Here is a 17431-nt window from a genome sequence, read left to right as displayed (position 1 = left end):
TGGAAAACATTACACTTTTCTCTCCCTTTTTGTTTTGTGTAGCTGTGCCAGCAATCTGTCCATTTTATGTCCTTACAGCTAATGCAACTGGTAGGTAATTGCTTTGAAAAATATAAATTCACCTACTTGGAGCAAGGCTTCTTATTTCTTATAGAACTGTTCTTCACCACTGTAAGCTGAACCTTCACCTGTTTCAATGGCTATAATTTCCAACGTCTTTGCTTTTTTTTTCCTGTAGATGTGGATGAATGTCAAGCCATTCCTGGGCTCTGCCAGGGTGGTAACTGCATCAACACAGTGGGTTCTTATGAATGCAAATGCCCTGCAGGACACAAGCAGAGCGAGACCAGCCACAGATGTGAAGGTAAGACTGCAGACATCTGCACTGCAGACTGCAGACTGCTCAGCACACTGCTCCCAGGTTCTTTCTGAGAACAGAAAAACACGTGAACACCTGAGAATCTCTCAGCAGTGCTGGGTATCTCCAAGGCTGGGAAAACAGAGATGCAAGAGAGCCTCCACACCTTGATCCTGATTTCCAAGCAGGAATGGGCTCTACAAGCACTGTCAGGTCAGAGAATGCACTGCAGTGTGAATTTCTGATCTGCTTCCTGGAGTGCAAAGTAAGGAAATGAGAAACAGATCTTATCCAATCTTCTCTTCAACTCAAAATATTTTGCTGGTTGTTTTTTTTGTGTGTGTGTTGGTTTTTTTTTTTTCCTGCAGATGTTTTCTGAAGGCAGTTTTAATTCCAATACTAGACTCGCTGAACAGAAGGGGTCTCCAGCTCAGCCTTCTGCTTAGATCAGGGCTAGCTTCAAAGCTAGATCAGTTTGCTCAGGGCCTTTTCTGATGGAATTTTGAATGCTTAAGACCTGTCTTTTTGGGGTTCTTGTCCCAGGGTGTTGCCATGGCTATGGTGAGGAATAGTTCCCTTATATCCAATTGGTATTTGTCTTTTTGCAGCTTGGTTGCTTGTAGTTCAGTAGAGTAACTGAAAGTCTGGAGTGGAATCCAACTGGCTCGTGGTGATCGAAAAAGACAACCAGAAATAACATCACTGCACTGCAGAAGACCTGATTTCATAGGATGAGAGTGTGAAGCAAATCAGTGCAGTGTTGTTTCACTGACTTGGTGATATTATTCCAACTGATGTGTTGACCAAAACCTGAAATTTGCCTTTGCATACCAACAATAATTTGGTGGCAGAGGCAGGAATTGCCCATCAGAGGCATGGCTACCAACAGCCTCCTGATGTCTGATGCCATCCCAGCCCCTGCTTCTCTTCAAACGAGTTGAAGATGAGAATGAAATTTTCAGCATTTCTTTTGGAAATGGTGCAGTGTTTCTGGGGCATGGTTTGTGCTTATCTATGCTGTTTAAGTATTAATTGTCTTCTAAAAACACTTCAGTGGTGCACCCAGATGCCTTGCACAGGTGAGCAGGTGCAGCTCTACTCTGAGCATGTGGGCAAGCTGATCTGCAGTGTCAGCAGTCAGCTTACAGTCTGTTGGTAAAGGTGCAGGAAATGTCAAGGATCAGTCTCAGCAGCTCAGAGGGCACGATGAAATGATGCACTGTTCCACCATTTCCAAGCAAAATATTTTCCAGGAGTTAAGTAGTGTTGTTTGGAAGTGGCCAAATGACTTGGTCCTCAGAACAGAGGGCTAGTTTTGTTTAGGGTGTGAAAATTTAACTGCATTAAGACGAGTTGTGGTAATTAAGGCAGAACACTTCCTGGAAGCCTCTGGAACTATCATTTACTCACTGGCTCAGGATAAGTTGTTCACTGTGCCACTTGGATGCATTCAGAACTCACACAGAAAGCAATGTCTTTGTCGCCTTTTCTACACCGTAAGACACAGAATTCCACAGTAGAACCCCAAGGAGGCTATGGATGCCCCATCCCTGCAGGCATTCCAGGCCAGGCTGGATGTGGCTCTGGGCAGCCTGGGCTGCTGGTTGGCGACCTGCACAAAGCAGGGGGTTGGGACTGGATGAGCATTGTGGGCCTTTAAAACCCAGGCCATTCTATGATTCTATTGAATTGATACTATAAAACATGGGGCACAGATTAGGATTATGTACAGTCAATATATTATCATTCACAGTGTCACCTATCTGGGCACTCCTGATGCTGTGTTGATAGCCTATCTCCAGTTCCTTAGGGTCCAGCCTCAGCAGCTTCTCTGTCACTGCTCAGAATGTTCTCTGAGAGGTATGCAGACCTCTATGGGAAGAACACGCTGTCCCCAAATGTTTTGCAGCAGTTCTTGTGCCTTGCCAGGCAGGCTGCATTTCTCAGAAGTAAAGGAATAAACACTTGTTGCATTTTCCAAACATCTGACAAATGAAAACAACATTAAACGGTTCCTGTCTCGAATATGAAAGCTCATACTGTATGAAACCCTGCTGGCCTGTGTATGCCATTTTAAGGATGGAATGTGTTCATTGTGCTCATGCAACTCCGTCCCACCTAGCTGGGCTTCAGGAATTACACTTGCCTTTCATTCCTCTCCAAGGCTCTGTTGTAATGAAGACAAGGGATGATGAATGCACTAGAATCCAGATGTTTAACCTGGAATTTGTTTCCAGGTGGCAAAGTTATTTACAGTGGCAGAGCTGTAGGCAACTAGCTATTAGAAGCAGTCAGCATGCCAGAAACCCACCTTCCTAACACTATGGGTTTGCAGCATGTGTTTCCTGTGAGGTTCCTCCTAAGAGTCATTTCTCAGGGGGGAAAAACAAAATCACTGTTTCCAAGTGACTGCTCCCATATCGCCACTCTCCTGCAATGCAGACCTACACTCTGCTGGTACAGTCGAGCAGTGTTTGTGTCAGTGCATGCCATGGGACCTGGGTTCAGCCCTTCAGAAAAACTTTTCCAAAGTGAGACGCAGCTATGGAGGTTAATCTTCCGTGGGGGCTGGACAGTCTTTTATGTTGAGAAAACATCTGTGTCAGTGGATTTTTATTGGCAGGATGCCATGAGACTTTCTGAAGTTTGAACAGGAGGGTTTCTTGCAGCTCTCCAGCACCCGTGGACTTGGAAATAGTGGAATCCAAAACAGTTCTTTAACACAGATTTCAGGCAACAAACCAGTTCCCCGTATCAAGTTATGTCCCATGCAATTTGACTGGTCAGTGAGCCAAGGCTGGACTATACTAGAACCATGAACCCAACTTTAGTATGCAGAAAAATTGTTCTCATTGCCTTGGTCTGCCTCACCCATGCTGGCCAGGGACCAGACAAAGCACATATGAAATCAGTTTAGCTGGAATTTTCTATACACCAAGATTAAAAACAATCCATTGTCTGAATCTGTCATCCAGATGCAAGGGGCCTCTGCGTGGGTCCTCACTTCCCAGAACGCCTGCAAAAGCAGTGTGATGCAGCCATAAACAGCTTCCTTTCACTCTGCTTCCTGAACAGCCATAAAAAGAGACATCTCCAGCATCTACAGTGTCTGTTCCATAGTTTATCTTTCCTCAGTTGCTAAAGAGACCACCAAAAGAGTGGTGCTTGCCTTTGGCATAACCTGTTGACTTACAGATCTTTCTGTGAGAGCGACATAAACATGAAGGATGCTCTAAACGGGCAGGGTTGAGTTTGTTTTTGAGGGCTCGTTTCCCAGACATGAATCACCAACATGTCCCAACCATGAAGTCAGAAGAAGAGGATACCTTTGTCTGGGCTGTCACTGCTCCATGTGCTTCATGTGAGTCACTACAGCTATGTGAATAGGAGAACAGAGAACTGGCATCTTGTCAGGGGTTTATCCGACTCTAATGCTGTATGAAGTTGTTATTTAGAATGGGAGGGAATGACACAAGGCTGTGCCAGGAGAGGTTCCGACTGGACATTAGGAAAAAATTCTTAACCATGAAGGTGATTAAACACTGATAAAGGTTTTCTGGAGAGGCAGCTGGTGCCCTGTTCCTATCAACGCTCAAGGGACATTTGGATAATGCCTTCACTCATATACTTAAACTTTTGGGTAGCCCTGAAGTTGTCAGGCATTTGGTCTTGATTATCGTTGCAGATCTCTTCCAACTCTCCTCTCCTCTCCTCTCCTCTCCTCTCCTCACCTCACCTCACCTCACCTCACCTCACCTCAATATAAAAGGCCCTGTCTCAAAGAATTTGCTGAAGCTTTGATATGTCAGAAGCAGCTTACTTGTTAAAACAGATAGAGAACCTCATTTCTGTTCTCCTGAAATGTCTGTACTACTGTAACAGTCCAAGCAACACTGGACAAGGGTTTTAAATCAAGATAATGACCTCAACCATAAGAAGATAAGTTCTTTATCTAGGTGTGCACCAAAAATAAAACCTCAAAGCTGCAATTCTCTTTTTGAATCTGTTTGTACTTATTTTGCAGCTGGTGAAAACAGTGAATTCTCAGTTTGCACTGAGACCATCTTGCTTAGGAAAAAGATGGTTTTCACTTGTTTTCAGATTCTTCATCCGAGCCAAGCAACCAGGAAATATTAAAGCTAGATTAAATATCTCTGTTAAATTCTTCCATAGTTCCCAGGAGTTTGTGTTTTCTACTTAGAAAATTCCTCCTGGGGAGTGAAGTCAGCAGATGGGATTGTATTTGAGCCAAAGGTCAGAGCCTGTGTCACCGTGTTTGCTGATTAATGATGTCTCCCCCATCAACACAGCAGCATGTAACACCAGTCTTCTTTGGGCTTTTTATTGGTGGGAGGATGCTGGAGCGGAGATAATGTTGTTAGCTTCCCATATTGATACTTATCTCTTAATGCAAATGGCACCTGGAATCAAGGCTTCATTTTCAGTTTCTGAATCCCCAAAGAGTAAAGATGCTTTTCTTACGCAAGATCTACAGTGCTGACAGGCAAGCTCAGGCCCCAGTTTCCCAAGCATCTCATAAGGCTGCAAGGCTGGTGTTGAATACACTGGATGAATCTTTGGTCAGCCCTGTAACGAAAATGCTCTATCTGCAAAATGAGAAAACGTGCACGCAGAATCGAGTTTGAATTTGAACCTGTATGTCCCGCAAATACAGGGTTGCTCAATTCTAGAGTTATTGCTGCAACTCATCTCTGATGAATGTGACAGTTTCAAATAGTGGCTTATTTTATGCTTTTGGCCATTGTATTCTGAGTGAGCTCGAGGGATCAAGAGTTGCAGAGCTCAGGGCTATGACACACCTAACGAGAAATTTCTGGCACAAGGGAGTTGCCTGCTCACTTTCTGATGGATACAGGCACTCTGTGAAACACAGAGGAGGAGAGACAAGATCTGAAGGTGAAGGGGTTGCTCTCTTAGCAAGTCCTGAAAAGAAAGCCAGCTTTGGGAAAACCGAAGGACTGCATTTATATTGTGTTTTCATGAGAAGGTGAGCAAGGAGGGCAGGTGTCGTCAGTTTACTGCAAAATTGACAGACGGAGGAACTAGAAAAGAGCAGCACCTGCTGAGGTTTGCAGGGAATTAGAAGTGTGCGGGGTCTGAAAGAAGGGTGTGCGTCTATCATGTAACTGCTTAACCTCTGGAAGAAAGCAGTTGTGGAGAACACGAGAAAACGCTTCTGAAAACAGTGGAACAAAATGAAGAAAAACGTCACACCTGAAATCAGGCACATCTTCCTTATACAAAGATCTTTATTAAGAAATCAGAGGGGAGGGGGAATTGTTACTCCCAGTAACATCTTATACCCTGGAAGCAACCGCATGATTATAATAAGGGAACAATTCCTTGTGTTGTTTTCAAGGGTGGAATCACTGGCTGAATAAATCCTTCCATAGTTTTAATGGTTCTCTTCCAATACTTTCACTTCTTTTCTTAATAGCACTTCCTCTACTGCATGACAGAATTCCTCGCTCTGTTATCAGTGAAGTATGTAATGCCAGTATGTCACCCAAGATGCTTTCCAGTGCCCCAGAAGCAATAACTGTCCTACAACCAAAATTGTTCTAGAACGATAAGGTACAAGATGTAGTGAAGCACACAGACAAAAAGCAGACCAGGAGGTGAAAGGCACTGCATGCTGTGTGCAGCAAGCTCTGTTTAAATCCGTCCAGGACAGTTCTTTTTTGACAGTTGTCTGCCTCCACGAGAGACACATTCTGCCAAAGAGGAATAGATCCTTTAATTACAAAGCCCACCTCTTTTTACTCACCCCCTTCTATTTAGCATTTGTAGACTGACACATTAGGTGCTACTTATAACCCTAAGGGCTAATCTGCAGCAGTCTTTTTGTCACAACTAATTCACATTTCAAATATTCTGATGAAGACAAGGCTGTATTTTTTTTACTCTGTTGAATCTCATTCATGTTTTAAAATTGGAGGCAGTTTTCCTGTGTTTTCCATGAGCTGAGAGGGTAGGCCAGCCCATTTTCCTCCCAAATGGAACACGATAGCCATTTTATTAGCATGTTTCCAATTTTCTTACAAAATGACTACAAAAGAGCTCATTGTTTATACCCACTAAAAGCTCATTTCCATGGATTTAGTATGGTTTGGAGGGCTGTGTTACTCTCCTCTGTGGTTTCTTTGTGCTTTTTGGAAAGGAAGGCCTGAAAGTCCCGTGTGCTGCACGAGAGGAGGGCTGATGAGGCATGACCTCTGCTACGTGACACAGAAATGTTTTCTCCATCAGTTCCTGTATTTTTAGCAGATGGGAAGGTTGGGGTTTCAGCATGTCTGCGGGCACCCGAGTTGGATGCGCTTTGCAGGCTGCAGCTCTCTTTCTGAAGCTCTGTAGCCTTTGGCTTCCAGCATCTTCAGCTTTAAGTGATCGGGCCAAATCCAATCCAGCACTATGGGAGACCAGATCCAAAATCAACGTTTACGTTGAATTCTGCCATTGTCTGAAGAGCAGAGTGCAAAGAATATTGCTTTAATTCTTAGCAGAAAGTTGGAAAAGTCATGAAGTAGCCAGGTTGAAGTTGGAAGAATTCCCTAGGCAGAACTGGCAGCTGGGTGTTAATGAGAGGTGCACATATGTGTCCCACTGCATGAAGCTTCCCCAAGGGCTTCAGCACTGAATGAACCAAAACTTCAGTATAATAAAGAAGGTAGATGTGATGGGAAAGAAGTAAAACAACAAAGACTGCAGCTCAGTTTCTCCAAGTACAGGATGTGAAAGCAGTCTTAAGAAACATTTGCTTTTTTTTCCTGGTGATTCTGTTGCTAACACTCATCTCAGGATTTTAAATGGAAAGAAAAAAATGCTGCAGTTTCATTTAACTTTTTGAATGAACTCTGTTTTTCCTTAAGAATGGAATGCAAGTTGCTGTTGCTCCCTGCTATCCCAACACAATACCTTTTCGTGGGTGACTGACATTCCAAGCACTGATGTCAGCTGGCCTCCAGATCTCTGACATGACAAACTTCAAGGGAGATATGTGAATGTTTTAAATAGTTATTTCTAATAGCACAGTCAGCGTTCACTTTATAAAGGTCTTTCACTTTGAGTGTTCTGCAAATTGTAACCAAACACAGGCCTGTTATTAAATGGCAGGGTAGGCTGCAGTGATAAAATCTCATTCCCTGCCGGGGCCCATGTGGGGAAAGTGTTTTCTATAGGCTTGCATTGCTGTCTTTCCAGGCTTCGAATCATGTAATCTGCTGCAGTAACTTTGAATATCAAAGAGATAAAGGAATACTGCAAGGATAGAAGCAATGTCTTTTGCTCTGTGTAAAAAAAGGCAGCAGAAATTACACTTTTGAAAGTATACTTTTAGAGTTACTGAGAAACCAAATAAAAATGCATTTTTCTCTGTTGATATCAGATGACATGGGCATGAGAAGCAAGGTCAGGCAACGTGGGAGAACTATGGAGATGCTGGTTGCCATTGTAGGGAGAAAATTAATGCAGCCAAAGCTCAGTTAGGGTTGAAGCTGACCAGTACTGTGGGAGACAACAAAAAGAGCTTTTAAAATTATGATAACAGCAAAAGAAGGAGCAGAGATAATGTTGGCCTGTTACTCAATGATGGTCACTTCACAAAAAGAGGTGTAGACAAAGTAGAGGTGCTTAATGCCTTCTTCCTCTCAGTAAACTCATGATGAACCCTGAGATCCCTGGAAACCTGAATCTGAGGATCATGACTGTGGCAATGATAAACTCCCCCCAGTTCTGAACTCGTTTGGGATTTGCTGCTCTGGCTGGATGCATATAGTTCTCTGAGTCCTGATGGGATTCATCCCTGGATTTCAAGGAGTTGACTGGTATCATTATGAGACCTATCTCAATTATTTTTCAATGGTCTTGGGAAGCTGAAGTGGTCTCAGTTGACTGGAAACTGGCAAATGTTGCTCTAATTTTTAAGAAGAGTAAGGAAGAAAACCCTGATAATTACAGGCCTGTCGGTCTCACTTCAGTGCTTGGAAATTATGGAGGGGTTCATTCTGAAACGTATTAAAAAACACTTGAAAGAGGGCACGGCCATTGGTCATAGCCAATATGAATTTATGAGGGGAAATCCTGCTTAACTAACTTAATTTCCTTTTACAACAAGGAAAGCTACCCATCTAGATGACCCAGGGAAGCCAGCAGATGCTGTTTTTTTCGTATTTTAGCAAAGACTGCGATTACTATCTGTCATAGTATCCATTTGGACAAAATTGCCAGCACGCAGCTGGAGAAGTACGTAATAAAATGGGTGAACAATTGGCCAAGGATTATATTGTAAAAGGTTACACTGGTCTGCAGCCGCTCACTTGTGGGGTTCCCCAAGACTCAAATTTAGGGCCAGTTCTCTTCAGAGTTACTGTAAATGATGTGAACGTAGGACTCAAACTTGTACTAAGTTTGCAGATGATGCCAAATTGGGAGTAGCTGTTGACCCCTTGAGGGTGTACAGGCCTTGCAGAGAAGTGTTTACAAATTAGAGGGCTGAGCAATCACCAGTTGTATAAAATTAACAGAAGTAAATGCTGGATTCTTCACCAGGGACTGGGCAGCCCTGGCTGTGTGTAAAGATGGGGCATGAGAGGATGGAAGGTAGCCTGCAGAAAGGGATCTATGGTTTCTTGCCAAGAGCAAGTTGGGTCTGAGGCAGCAGCATCCCCTGGAGACAGAAGCATTGGGACACCATTCTCAGCCAGAAGGTTTGAGTTTGGGTGGTGCTGTGTGGAGCTGGGAGATGGACTCAAGAATCCCATGGGTCCCTTCCAACTTGGGCCGTGCTGCAATTCCATGAAATTTCTCAGTTACACCTGTCCCCTTTAACTCTCCTTCCAAACTTGACTTAAATACCTTTCTGAAGTATTACAGCTTGTTCACAGTTACACCAGCTTTCCTTGACCTGTGGCTGAATCTGCAGAAGACCAACATTTATTTGAAAACTGTAAACAGATTATTTCTATACTTTCAGTATTGTCAGAACAGAAGTGCACATCCATGTCAAATACACTCCTGCCAAGTCACATGAATCCAAGCTTAGATTCCAATGTTTTTAGGTCTCTGAAACAAGAGATTGCATTTATTAGATCTTCCATACTTGTCCTTGGTTAAGGAGAACAAACAGAGTCAGACACAGCTTAAATCACGTTTGAAGTGTCAGATGGCAATCAGTCACATCACACAAATCTCATGTTTTGTAAATTTGTTGCATCTCTCATGGGATCTTCAGACTTCCCCATGCATTGAAAAGTTTCCCATAGGGCAGCACTGCCATAGTAGCACCCATGCTTGAGAGCGCTTAGATACTCCATGAGGGAAGCTGTCCCTTGAAATTAACAGCATTTTGCTGTGATTGTTATCTGTTTGTGTATCTCTGCAGCTATGAACCTAGAGCTTGATTTTTGCAGAAAACCATTAAATTGACGTTGGAACCATTGCTTCTACTTCCTTTAGGAGATGAAGTACAAATTCAATCTGAGATTTCACCACTGAAGGAAGGAAGGTGGTGTTCTCTAAGCCTCTCAGATCACACCCCTCTCTACAGGATCAGTCCTTTATCTGTAAGGAGGGGTCTGGTCTGGAGACGGTGTCTGGACGCAGGACTCGAGTGGATGCTGAGTGTGAGGACAGCCCTAAACTGGAGGAGCTGCTGACTCCCTCAGTGGCAGAGAGGCCTTGCAGAGACCTTGACACATGGCAGGGCTGGGCAATCCCCAGCAGCGTGAAGTGCAGCCAGAGCAAGGGCAATAAACTGTAATTCTGCAATTCCATCACTGTCCCACGCTACAGGCAAAGGCCAGTGGTAGTGCAGTCACTGGGCCTGAGAAGCAAGGACTGAAGGCTTCTGGCAGGCAGTCTAATTGTAGAGCCAATGATGAAGTTTATGACAGTGTTTCTGAAGGTCTGAGGACAATACTAATTCCATGGCAGTCACCTCTGTGCTATTTCATGCCCCCCTGTCCCAGTTTGGCTCCCAATAACAGTTGCACTGGTTCTGTGAAACCTCTGCACTCCCTCCCACTTGGTACAGGCACAACTTAGATATGAACCTTGGATGAATTTCCCAGATCCCTCTCCAATGGGGATACATCTATCCTGGGGAATCCATAGTAGCTGGAGGGATAGGAATTGCTTCCAAAGAAGGGCCTTATTTTTCATGGTAGAGAAGTTCATGTGGAACTACACACCTGAACTGTCCTGAAGGTACATTGAGATGTTGTGCTGAGGGCATGATTTAGTGAGAAATATTGGTGATAGATGGACGGTTGGGCTGGATGATCTTAGAGGTCTTTTCCAACCTTGGTGATTCTATGATGGAGCACCCAGGGGAGGAGTCAATTACCAGTTGCCTGCATACACTTTGATTCTAGCTTATGTGACCATTGGTTTATACTTATCTGCCAGCACAGTGTGCTCAAACTGGGAGAACTGAACCCTCCACCTCAGACTGAAAGCATTGTGGAGGTTAAGCTGATTCCCCTTTACACTGACTTGAGTACAGCCATTCCAAAGGAAGGCTTTAGAGATCAGCTTGCAAAGAACAAAGCAGAAAGACCTGTAAAACAGTGACGAAAATAACAACTTTGAAGTTTGAATTCGTGTTTGGTTTCTAATTTTGGTTTGCATGTTATAGAAAAGTTTTCAAAGCCAGGACAAAAACAAGACAAGTAGAATGCTGATCAGTGTCTTAGCAGGGCCTGGCAAAACACAATCACAGAATTGTAGGGGTTGGAAGGGACCTCTAGAGATCATCGAGACCAACCCCCAGTGCTCCAAAAGCATGCTGAGATGTTGAAATGAAATCACTTCCAGTCTGTCCTCTGTATTAACGCTTGGTTTTGTGCAGAGGTTTGCCCAGCTTTACAAGGGTGTTGCAGTCATGGCTGTATTTACCTCTCAGCCACACAGGCATTAATTAACAGCCTCCTGAAACACAGCATTAGCTTGGTAGACTGTCTAATGAAAAGCTGACTCTTGAGATCAGTGGTCCAATCCTTAGTTGTTCAGGCACAGCTAAATAATTATGTGTAGGAACCAGTTTTGACAGAGCCTGTGTGGAACACTGGGACAGTTATGAGCTTTCCCTTAGGAAAAAAAAGCATGTTCAGGTGGGATTGATGGTTGGTTGGATAATGTTGGTGGTTGTGGAGCGGTTTGCTTGGAGGCAGAATTCCTTGTAGGGAATCCAGCTGCTATAATGGGAAGGAGACAGTGGGCAAGGAACAAAGAGAAGAGTCCAGCTTTGCAGTGATAGGTGGGTGGGACAAACTGGAGCTGCCTGTCGGAGAAGGGGAGGCTTCATTTGCAGATTCATTTGCAAGACCAGACAGGGAATTGAATCTAAACTGATTATTCCTCTTTGATGATCAGGTGGGATCTCCAGAGGGAGGAATGCAATACCTTCGTAAGGCTTTTCTCACGGAGGAGGTGAATTTCTGGTGGCCTCAGAGTGTGCCCAGATGAGACTGACTTTTACAGACATAAAGTTAGATGAGCTGAATTCAACCTGAGTGTTGGAGTGCCCTTTCCCTGGATACCAGAACAAAGGTTTAATTACCACTGTTGTAAAGCTACCTACTTGACTCCAGCCTAAATTTCACCTTTCATCTTTTCTTCTTGAGATTGTAGGGCATTGTGATGTCAGAATTATTCCTGTGTTTCTTATTTTTATGCTCCAGTCACATCCCCACTGTTTTTTGCATAGATATCAAACTGAGTCCTGCAAATACCTTAATGTCAGACAGGTTTTTCCAGGCCTGAGTCATTCCCCTGGACTCAGAACCACTCCATGTAATTAATATCCTGCTGTAGGAGCTGGCACCACGCAGAACTGTGATCTTTCAGAGGTAACATCACCCACCTGCTTCTGCTCTGTATTTCTCCCATATGTCTTCAGTCCTGCATTAGCATCATTAGCCACTGCATGGCACTGTGAGATTACAGTCAGACGTTTCCTTCCTGACTCATTTTTTTCTCAGTTTCACACTGGACAGGAAGGAGCTCAGTAGCCTTCTGAGTAGCCCACACCCATTTCATACAGAAATTTCTTACCCAGTTCTGAAATGCATCACTATAACTCATACATACCCACATGAGTTCCTGGTGACCCCCCATTTCCCTGACACCATGTTTATGCTTCTTTCATCATTGAAGTCTGCCAGTTCATCTCTTCTGAAGGCATCCTCCATTTCCACTCTCAGATGAGAGGACTTTCAGAGGATCATAGAATCCTTGGTGTTGGGAGGGACCTTCAAAGGCCATCTAGCTCAACTCCCTGCAGCGAGCAGGGGCAGCACAGTTCCATCAGGTTGCCCAGGGCCTGATCCAGCCTCGCCTTAAGTCTCCAGGAAAAGCACACATCGATGTTCTGCCTGTTTTTTTGCATGTTTTTCTCTGCCTACAGTAACTCTACCCCCCACACATGGTAACACCGCAGCTGGTGCAAGGCTGTTGTGCTGTTCACATCAGAGAAGCCCCCTCGAAGGATCAGACTTTGACCTGAGCTGCACTTAAATTGCATATAAAACCCTCCATTCACTCGCAAAACTGTGATAGGTTTAAAATACAATAAATAAAGGTGTATATCAGAAAGTGCTTATTTTGCCAGTTGCTAAGAGTTTGGTTTTTTGTTTTTTTGGTTTTTGGGTTTTGGGTTTTTTTGCCACTGTAAAAATCTCTCCAGAAAATATTTCTTCTTTTACTCATCCCCTGGACCAGAACCACCAACTGACTGTTTTGAGTGCGCTGATTGCTGGTTGGGTCTAATTCTACCTTGACTTCTGGCAGAGATTTCAGTTGGCAGTAGAGGCAAATCTAAAGCCTTGATTCTAGTCAGCTGCCCCAGAATCGTATCAGGGCCCCACACATTTAACAACACTGGCATTTTATCCAAAATGTGTGGAAAACAGCTTACTAATTGCAAAATGACTAATTTAGAAGTCTTTTCCCATTGGTTTTCCTCAAATCCCAGGTGATAACTATACCCAAAAGCCACAATCTGCTTCTCTTTGCTTGTATTTTGCACCTTGTCCTCCCACTGTTCCGTTACCGTTTGGTGTTTGTTAAGCTGTGGCCTTTGACCTTTCTCCACGGTTTCCCATTTGTTAAGCAGAATTTTCACAAGGATATGAAGCTGTTCAAATAGTGCATAAGAAATAGTGACCCCAGGAATATCCTCAAAGTTCTACTTCAGCTGGTCTGGACTAGAAGGTTGGGAAAACTGTGCAGAAAACTGTAGCTTCTCATCTTGCCAGCATGGATTAGAATGTAATTTCTGAGCAAGATTTCAAAACTCGCTGCTCAGTTTTGGGATTGAGGCTCAGAAAGCCAGCTGTTGTGCCTTCCTGTAATGCCATTACTTTCCATGGTGTCGTGGTTTAACCCCATAGGCAGCTGTGCACCACTCAGCCACTTGCTCACTCTTCCCCTGGTGGGATAGAGGAGAAAATCAGAAAGGTAAATCTGTGAGAGCTCATGGGTTAGGACAAAGCAAAAGCTGTGTGTGCGAGCAAATCAAGGAATTCATTCACTGCTTCCCATTGTCAAGCAGATGTCCATCCACTTCCAGGAAAATGAGACTCATCACAGGTAATGGTTTCTCGGGAAGACAAACGGATGCCATCACTCTGAATATCCTTCTCTACCTCCTTGTCCGCTCACCTTTGTTGCTGAGCATGTGTTTCTGTCCTAAACTTCCTTTGGGCTTAACATTTTAAATCAGCCTATCCAAAAACCTATGCTGGGAGGAGAGAAAGGCACACGACTTTGTGAAGCCCTGTGAAGAACTCTTTGGGAGGGTCTTGTTTTCTCTATGGATCCACTGCTGGGAGTCCACTAAGGGTTTCAAGCATCCCACGGCAGTCCTTAACACAGCAGCTGTCCTATGTGATCTCAGCTCTGGTCCGGAATCCATGCTGCTGGTAGGAAATGGTTTGCAAGGAAACATAATCCCTGTTGGTTTGTTCTTTTCTAGATGTGGATGAGTGTGGCACAATCTCTGGCGTGTGTGATGGTGGAGAGTGTACCAACACAGCAGGCAGCTACGTGTGCACGTGTCCACGTGGTTTCATGACCAGCCATGATGGATCCCGCTGCATCGGTAAGAAACCCAGACCTCACATCACGACAGTGATTTACAGGTTCTTCCAAAAGGACTGTTCATGCAATAGCTGGAAAATGCTGGGTTTGTGTTCAGTGTCTGGCTTCCACGGTCTGTCACTGTCACAGACTGTTGCTCTCCTCCTTGGCTCCTGTGGACCAGGGTTTTTGCCATTTCCCAGCCGCAGAAACTAACTTGGACTGCAGTGCTTGAAGTGTTCCATGGGGGTCCTGCTGGGGACATTGAAAGGAGGACTGAGGTAGAAGGTGTCTGTATGGGACAGTGGTCAGTTTGAATCACAGAATTGTAGAGGTTTGAAGGGACCTCCAGAGATCAAGTCCAACTACCCTGCCAAAGCAGGCTCCTTGCAGCAGGTCAAGAAGGATCCTTGCACTCCTACCCTTTTTCTACCACATCAGATGTCAGCCAGAGACATCACTGTTCTCCCTGCAGCTGAATTTGCAGGCGCAGTGTGTGGCTGTGGTCGGCACAAGGCGCATTGTGTAGGTCCAGAACACCTGCCTGAGAATACCTGCCTTCCTGGAGCAGAGAGGGGCCTGGTTGTGGAGAACATCCTGCACCTGCACAGTCATCCTCTTGCTTAGCAGAGGTGAAGGAGCAGGAGAGCTTGCTCTAGAGGTTTGCATAACCAATGCAAATAAATGGTGACTTTTATCATCTTCTCCTTCTTCCTGCTTAGACCATAGGCAACGGCTCATAAATTTCTACTGCCTTAAACTAATGGTCAGTAGGTCTTAGAACTCACTTGGCTTCATCTCATGGAACTCAGACTCTCAAGCGGGGCACTGAGGTGGCTGTCTGGTTTCCTTCCGTATTCAGTGGAGAGAAGGAGGCGCTTCCCAGGCATGGGACAGGATGCTGGGGCACCCATTCCTGCACATGTGCTGAGCCTGTCAGCTCACAAAGCTGCTGTGAGAGCTCTTACACGTTATCCCATAGCCCACCTTCCAACCATGATATTCAGTTACTGGCAACAAAATGACTTCCAGGCCTGCATGGAAATCACTGTCTTGCAGTCCTCATCCTGTAGACTACGTGAAGGACTTGGTTGGGCTAGTGTGTGCTGCTTGACAAGCTCAGACATACACGTTCACTTGGTCTCAGTTTGGCTCTATTTTGGCTCTATTTCAAAGCTTTCCAGAACTGGCTCGAGTCCAGGCAAGCTTTCCCCAGGCTTACAGGCTGTTTTGTCTCCAGACTACAGAACCTGGAATGAATCTTGCATGTTTAACAGATCAAAATTCCTTTCCAAGCCTTCTAAATATTTGATGGTCCATTTCTCTTTGTAATAGACAACAGTTTCTATAACAAATAGATCAGCTCTCTGTTTACTTGCTCTCAGCAGGGGCCTTCACTTCAGTCAAAATGAATCCCAGGGTTTGTCTCCCTGTTCAACAAGTTAATTTGCCTTTAGAAAGGCAAGGATGCAAGGACACATAAAAAGAAACTGTTACATGAAAAACAAGCATCATTGTTAGTGCAGTGGAAAGTGCTAGGTACAGCTTTCTTTCAAAAGACCTGGAAATTAATACAGAAAAAAAAAAGGGAAAAAAAAGGAATTTTTAAGCTCTTTTATATCCCCAGAATCTGCAATAAAAATTAATCATGTTCCAGTTCCAGAAAGAAGAAGTCATAAAGTATAACGTGTGAGTCACCTTGTTTGGGCACCTGATTTTAACAAGAATGGAATTCCTTTCCTCGCTGTTTCCCAGGCCTGCTATGAGCCCTGCAGGGTGTGATGGCTGCATGATGAGTCAAAGGAACATTTCTCCACTTTCCTTGAAACCGAGTGCTTCAAGAAAGGAAAACTAAATAAAATTAGAAAGCCAACATTTAAAAATAGCCCAGCCCTTAGTTAGCTGCAGCGAGCTGTAACTGTGCCTAAGCTCAATGCATCATGCTGCAGCCATTTCCCTGAGCTAGCGGGCTGTCACATTTTGGGATAGGCAATATTTTTTCTGGCAAAATGCACAGTTACTATAAAGTGCTGTTGCCCCGGGATCCATATTTCACAAGCCCTGTTTATACCAGTTGAGGGGGTTTTAGTGCTCGTTTTGAGAGTTTAAACCCGTGAATTACGTTCTGTGATATCAATCAAAGAAATTGTTCATAAAATTGAAGGTTAATAAATAATGTGGCTACCGTTAGAAGAGCATCAGGAGAGAGCAGAAGAGGCTGCTACCTCTCAGATGTTTACACTGGAAAGGACCATATGTGGCCCATATATCATGGGGCACCCACACTGCCTATGCTGTGACTTTATAGGGGCAACCTCAATATATTCCCGTCCTTTTCCCCTCCCTTTTTAGTAAAGTAAACATCTTTTTATTGCATTTGAATAACGTCCTGTAGTTTTTGCAGCTGAAACAGCAAGACAGTGAGCTTGAGTTGATCCCAAATCTCATTAGCTGCCTTCCTCAATGAAAATACAAACAGTGGCGTAGCTGGAGAAAGTCCGTCATAGTTTGAAATGAACATTCACTGAATGATTCACCCACCTGTGCTTGACAGAAGGAATCCAGTTCCACATGCGTCCATAACAGTTTCGTTCATCTAAAAAACAGGCTCACTGTTTTGCAGGCAGCAGAAGAATCAGCTCTTGCAGGCTATGAGCTTTCTTTTTCTTCCTTTTTTTTTTTTTTTAAAGAACAGCTTAAAATCATAGGAGAAAAAGACTTCCAGATGCATTTCCAGTCATGTACATCATGTCCCGTTGTTCACTGCAAGTCAGCACTCCAGCACATTGCAAGTCAGCACTCCAGCACATTGCTTTCTTTGCTCTTTTTTTCCCAATAATGCAGCAAAGCTCTGACAGAGAGATTTGTGTCTTATCTTTCCTTGGGTAACGTCAGCGCATTTACTGCCTCAAGTTCCAGTTAGGGCTAGATCTTGTTTATTTTGCAAATTCCTGAGCTTGCAGGAGGCTGTGAGGA

The 17431-nt window shown here is 44.2% G+C and overlaps 1 protein-coding gene across 1 annotated transcript in view; it reads left to right on the top strand.

Annotated features, from left to right (window-relative positions):
• The window catches only part of FBN3 (fibrillin 3), a 126755-nt gene that overhangs the window by 61511 nt on the left and 47813 nt on the right, over positions 1-17431 (top strand). Inside the window, 2 exon segments of the mRNA XM_042836325.1 lie at positions 239-364; positions 14352-14477. Of these exon segments, the coding sequence (XP_042692259.1) occupies positions 239-364; positions 14352-14477 (252 nt within the window).

Source organism: Centrocercus urophasianus, unplaced genomic scaffold (genome assembly GCF_019232065.1).
Source record: "Centrocercus urophasianus isolate 14NV4802_14NV808 unplaced genomic scaffold, USGS_Curo_1.0 seq_59, whole genome shotgun sequence".
Classification (NCBI taxonomy): Eukaryota; Metazoa; Chordata; class Aves; order Galliformes; family Phasianidae; genus Centrocercus; species Centrocercus urophasianus.
The sequence above is the reverse complement of the archived record's forward strand: the minus strand, read 5'-3'. Positions and strand labels throughout refer to the sequence as shown.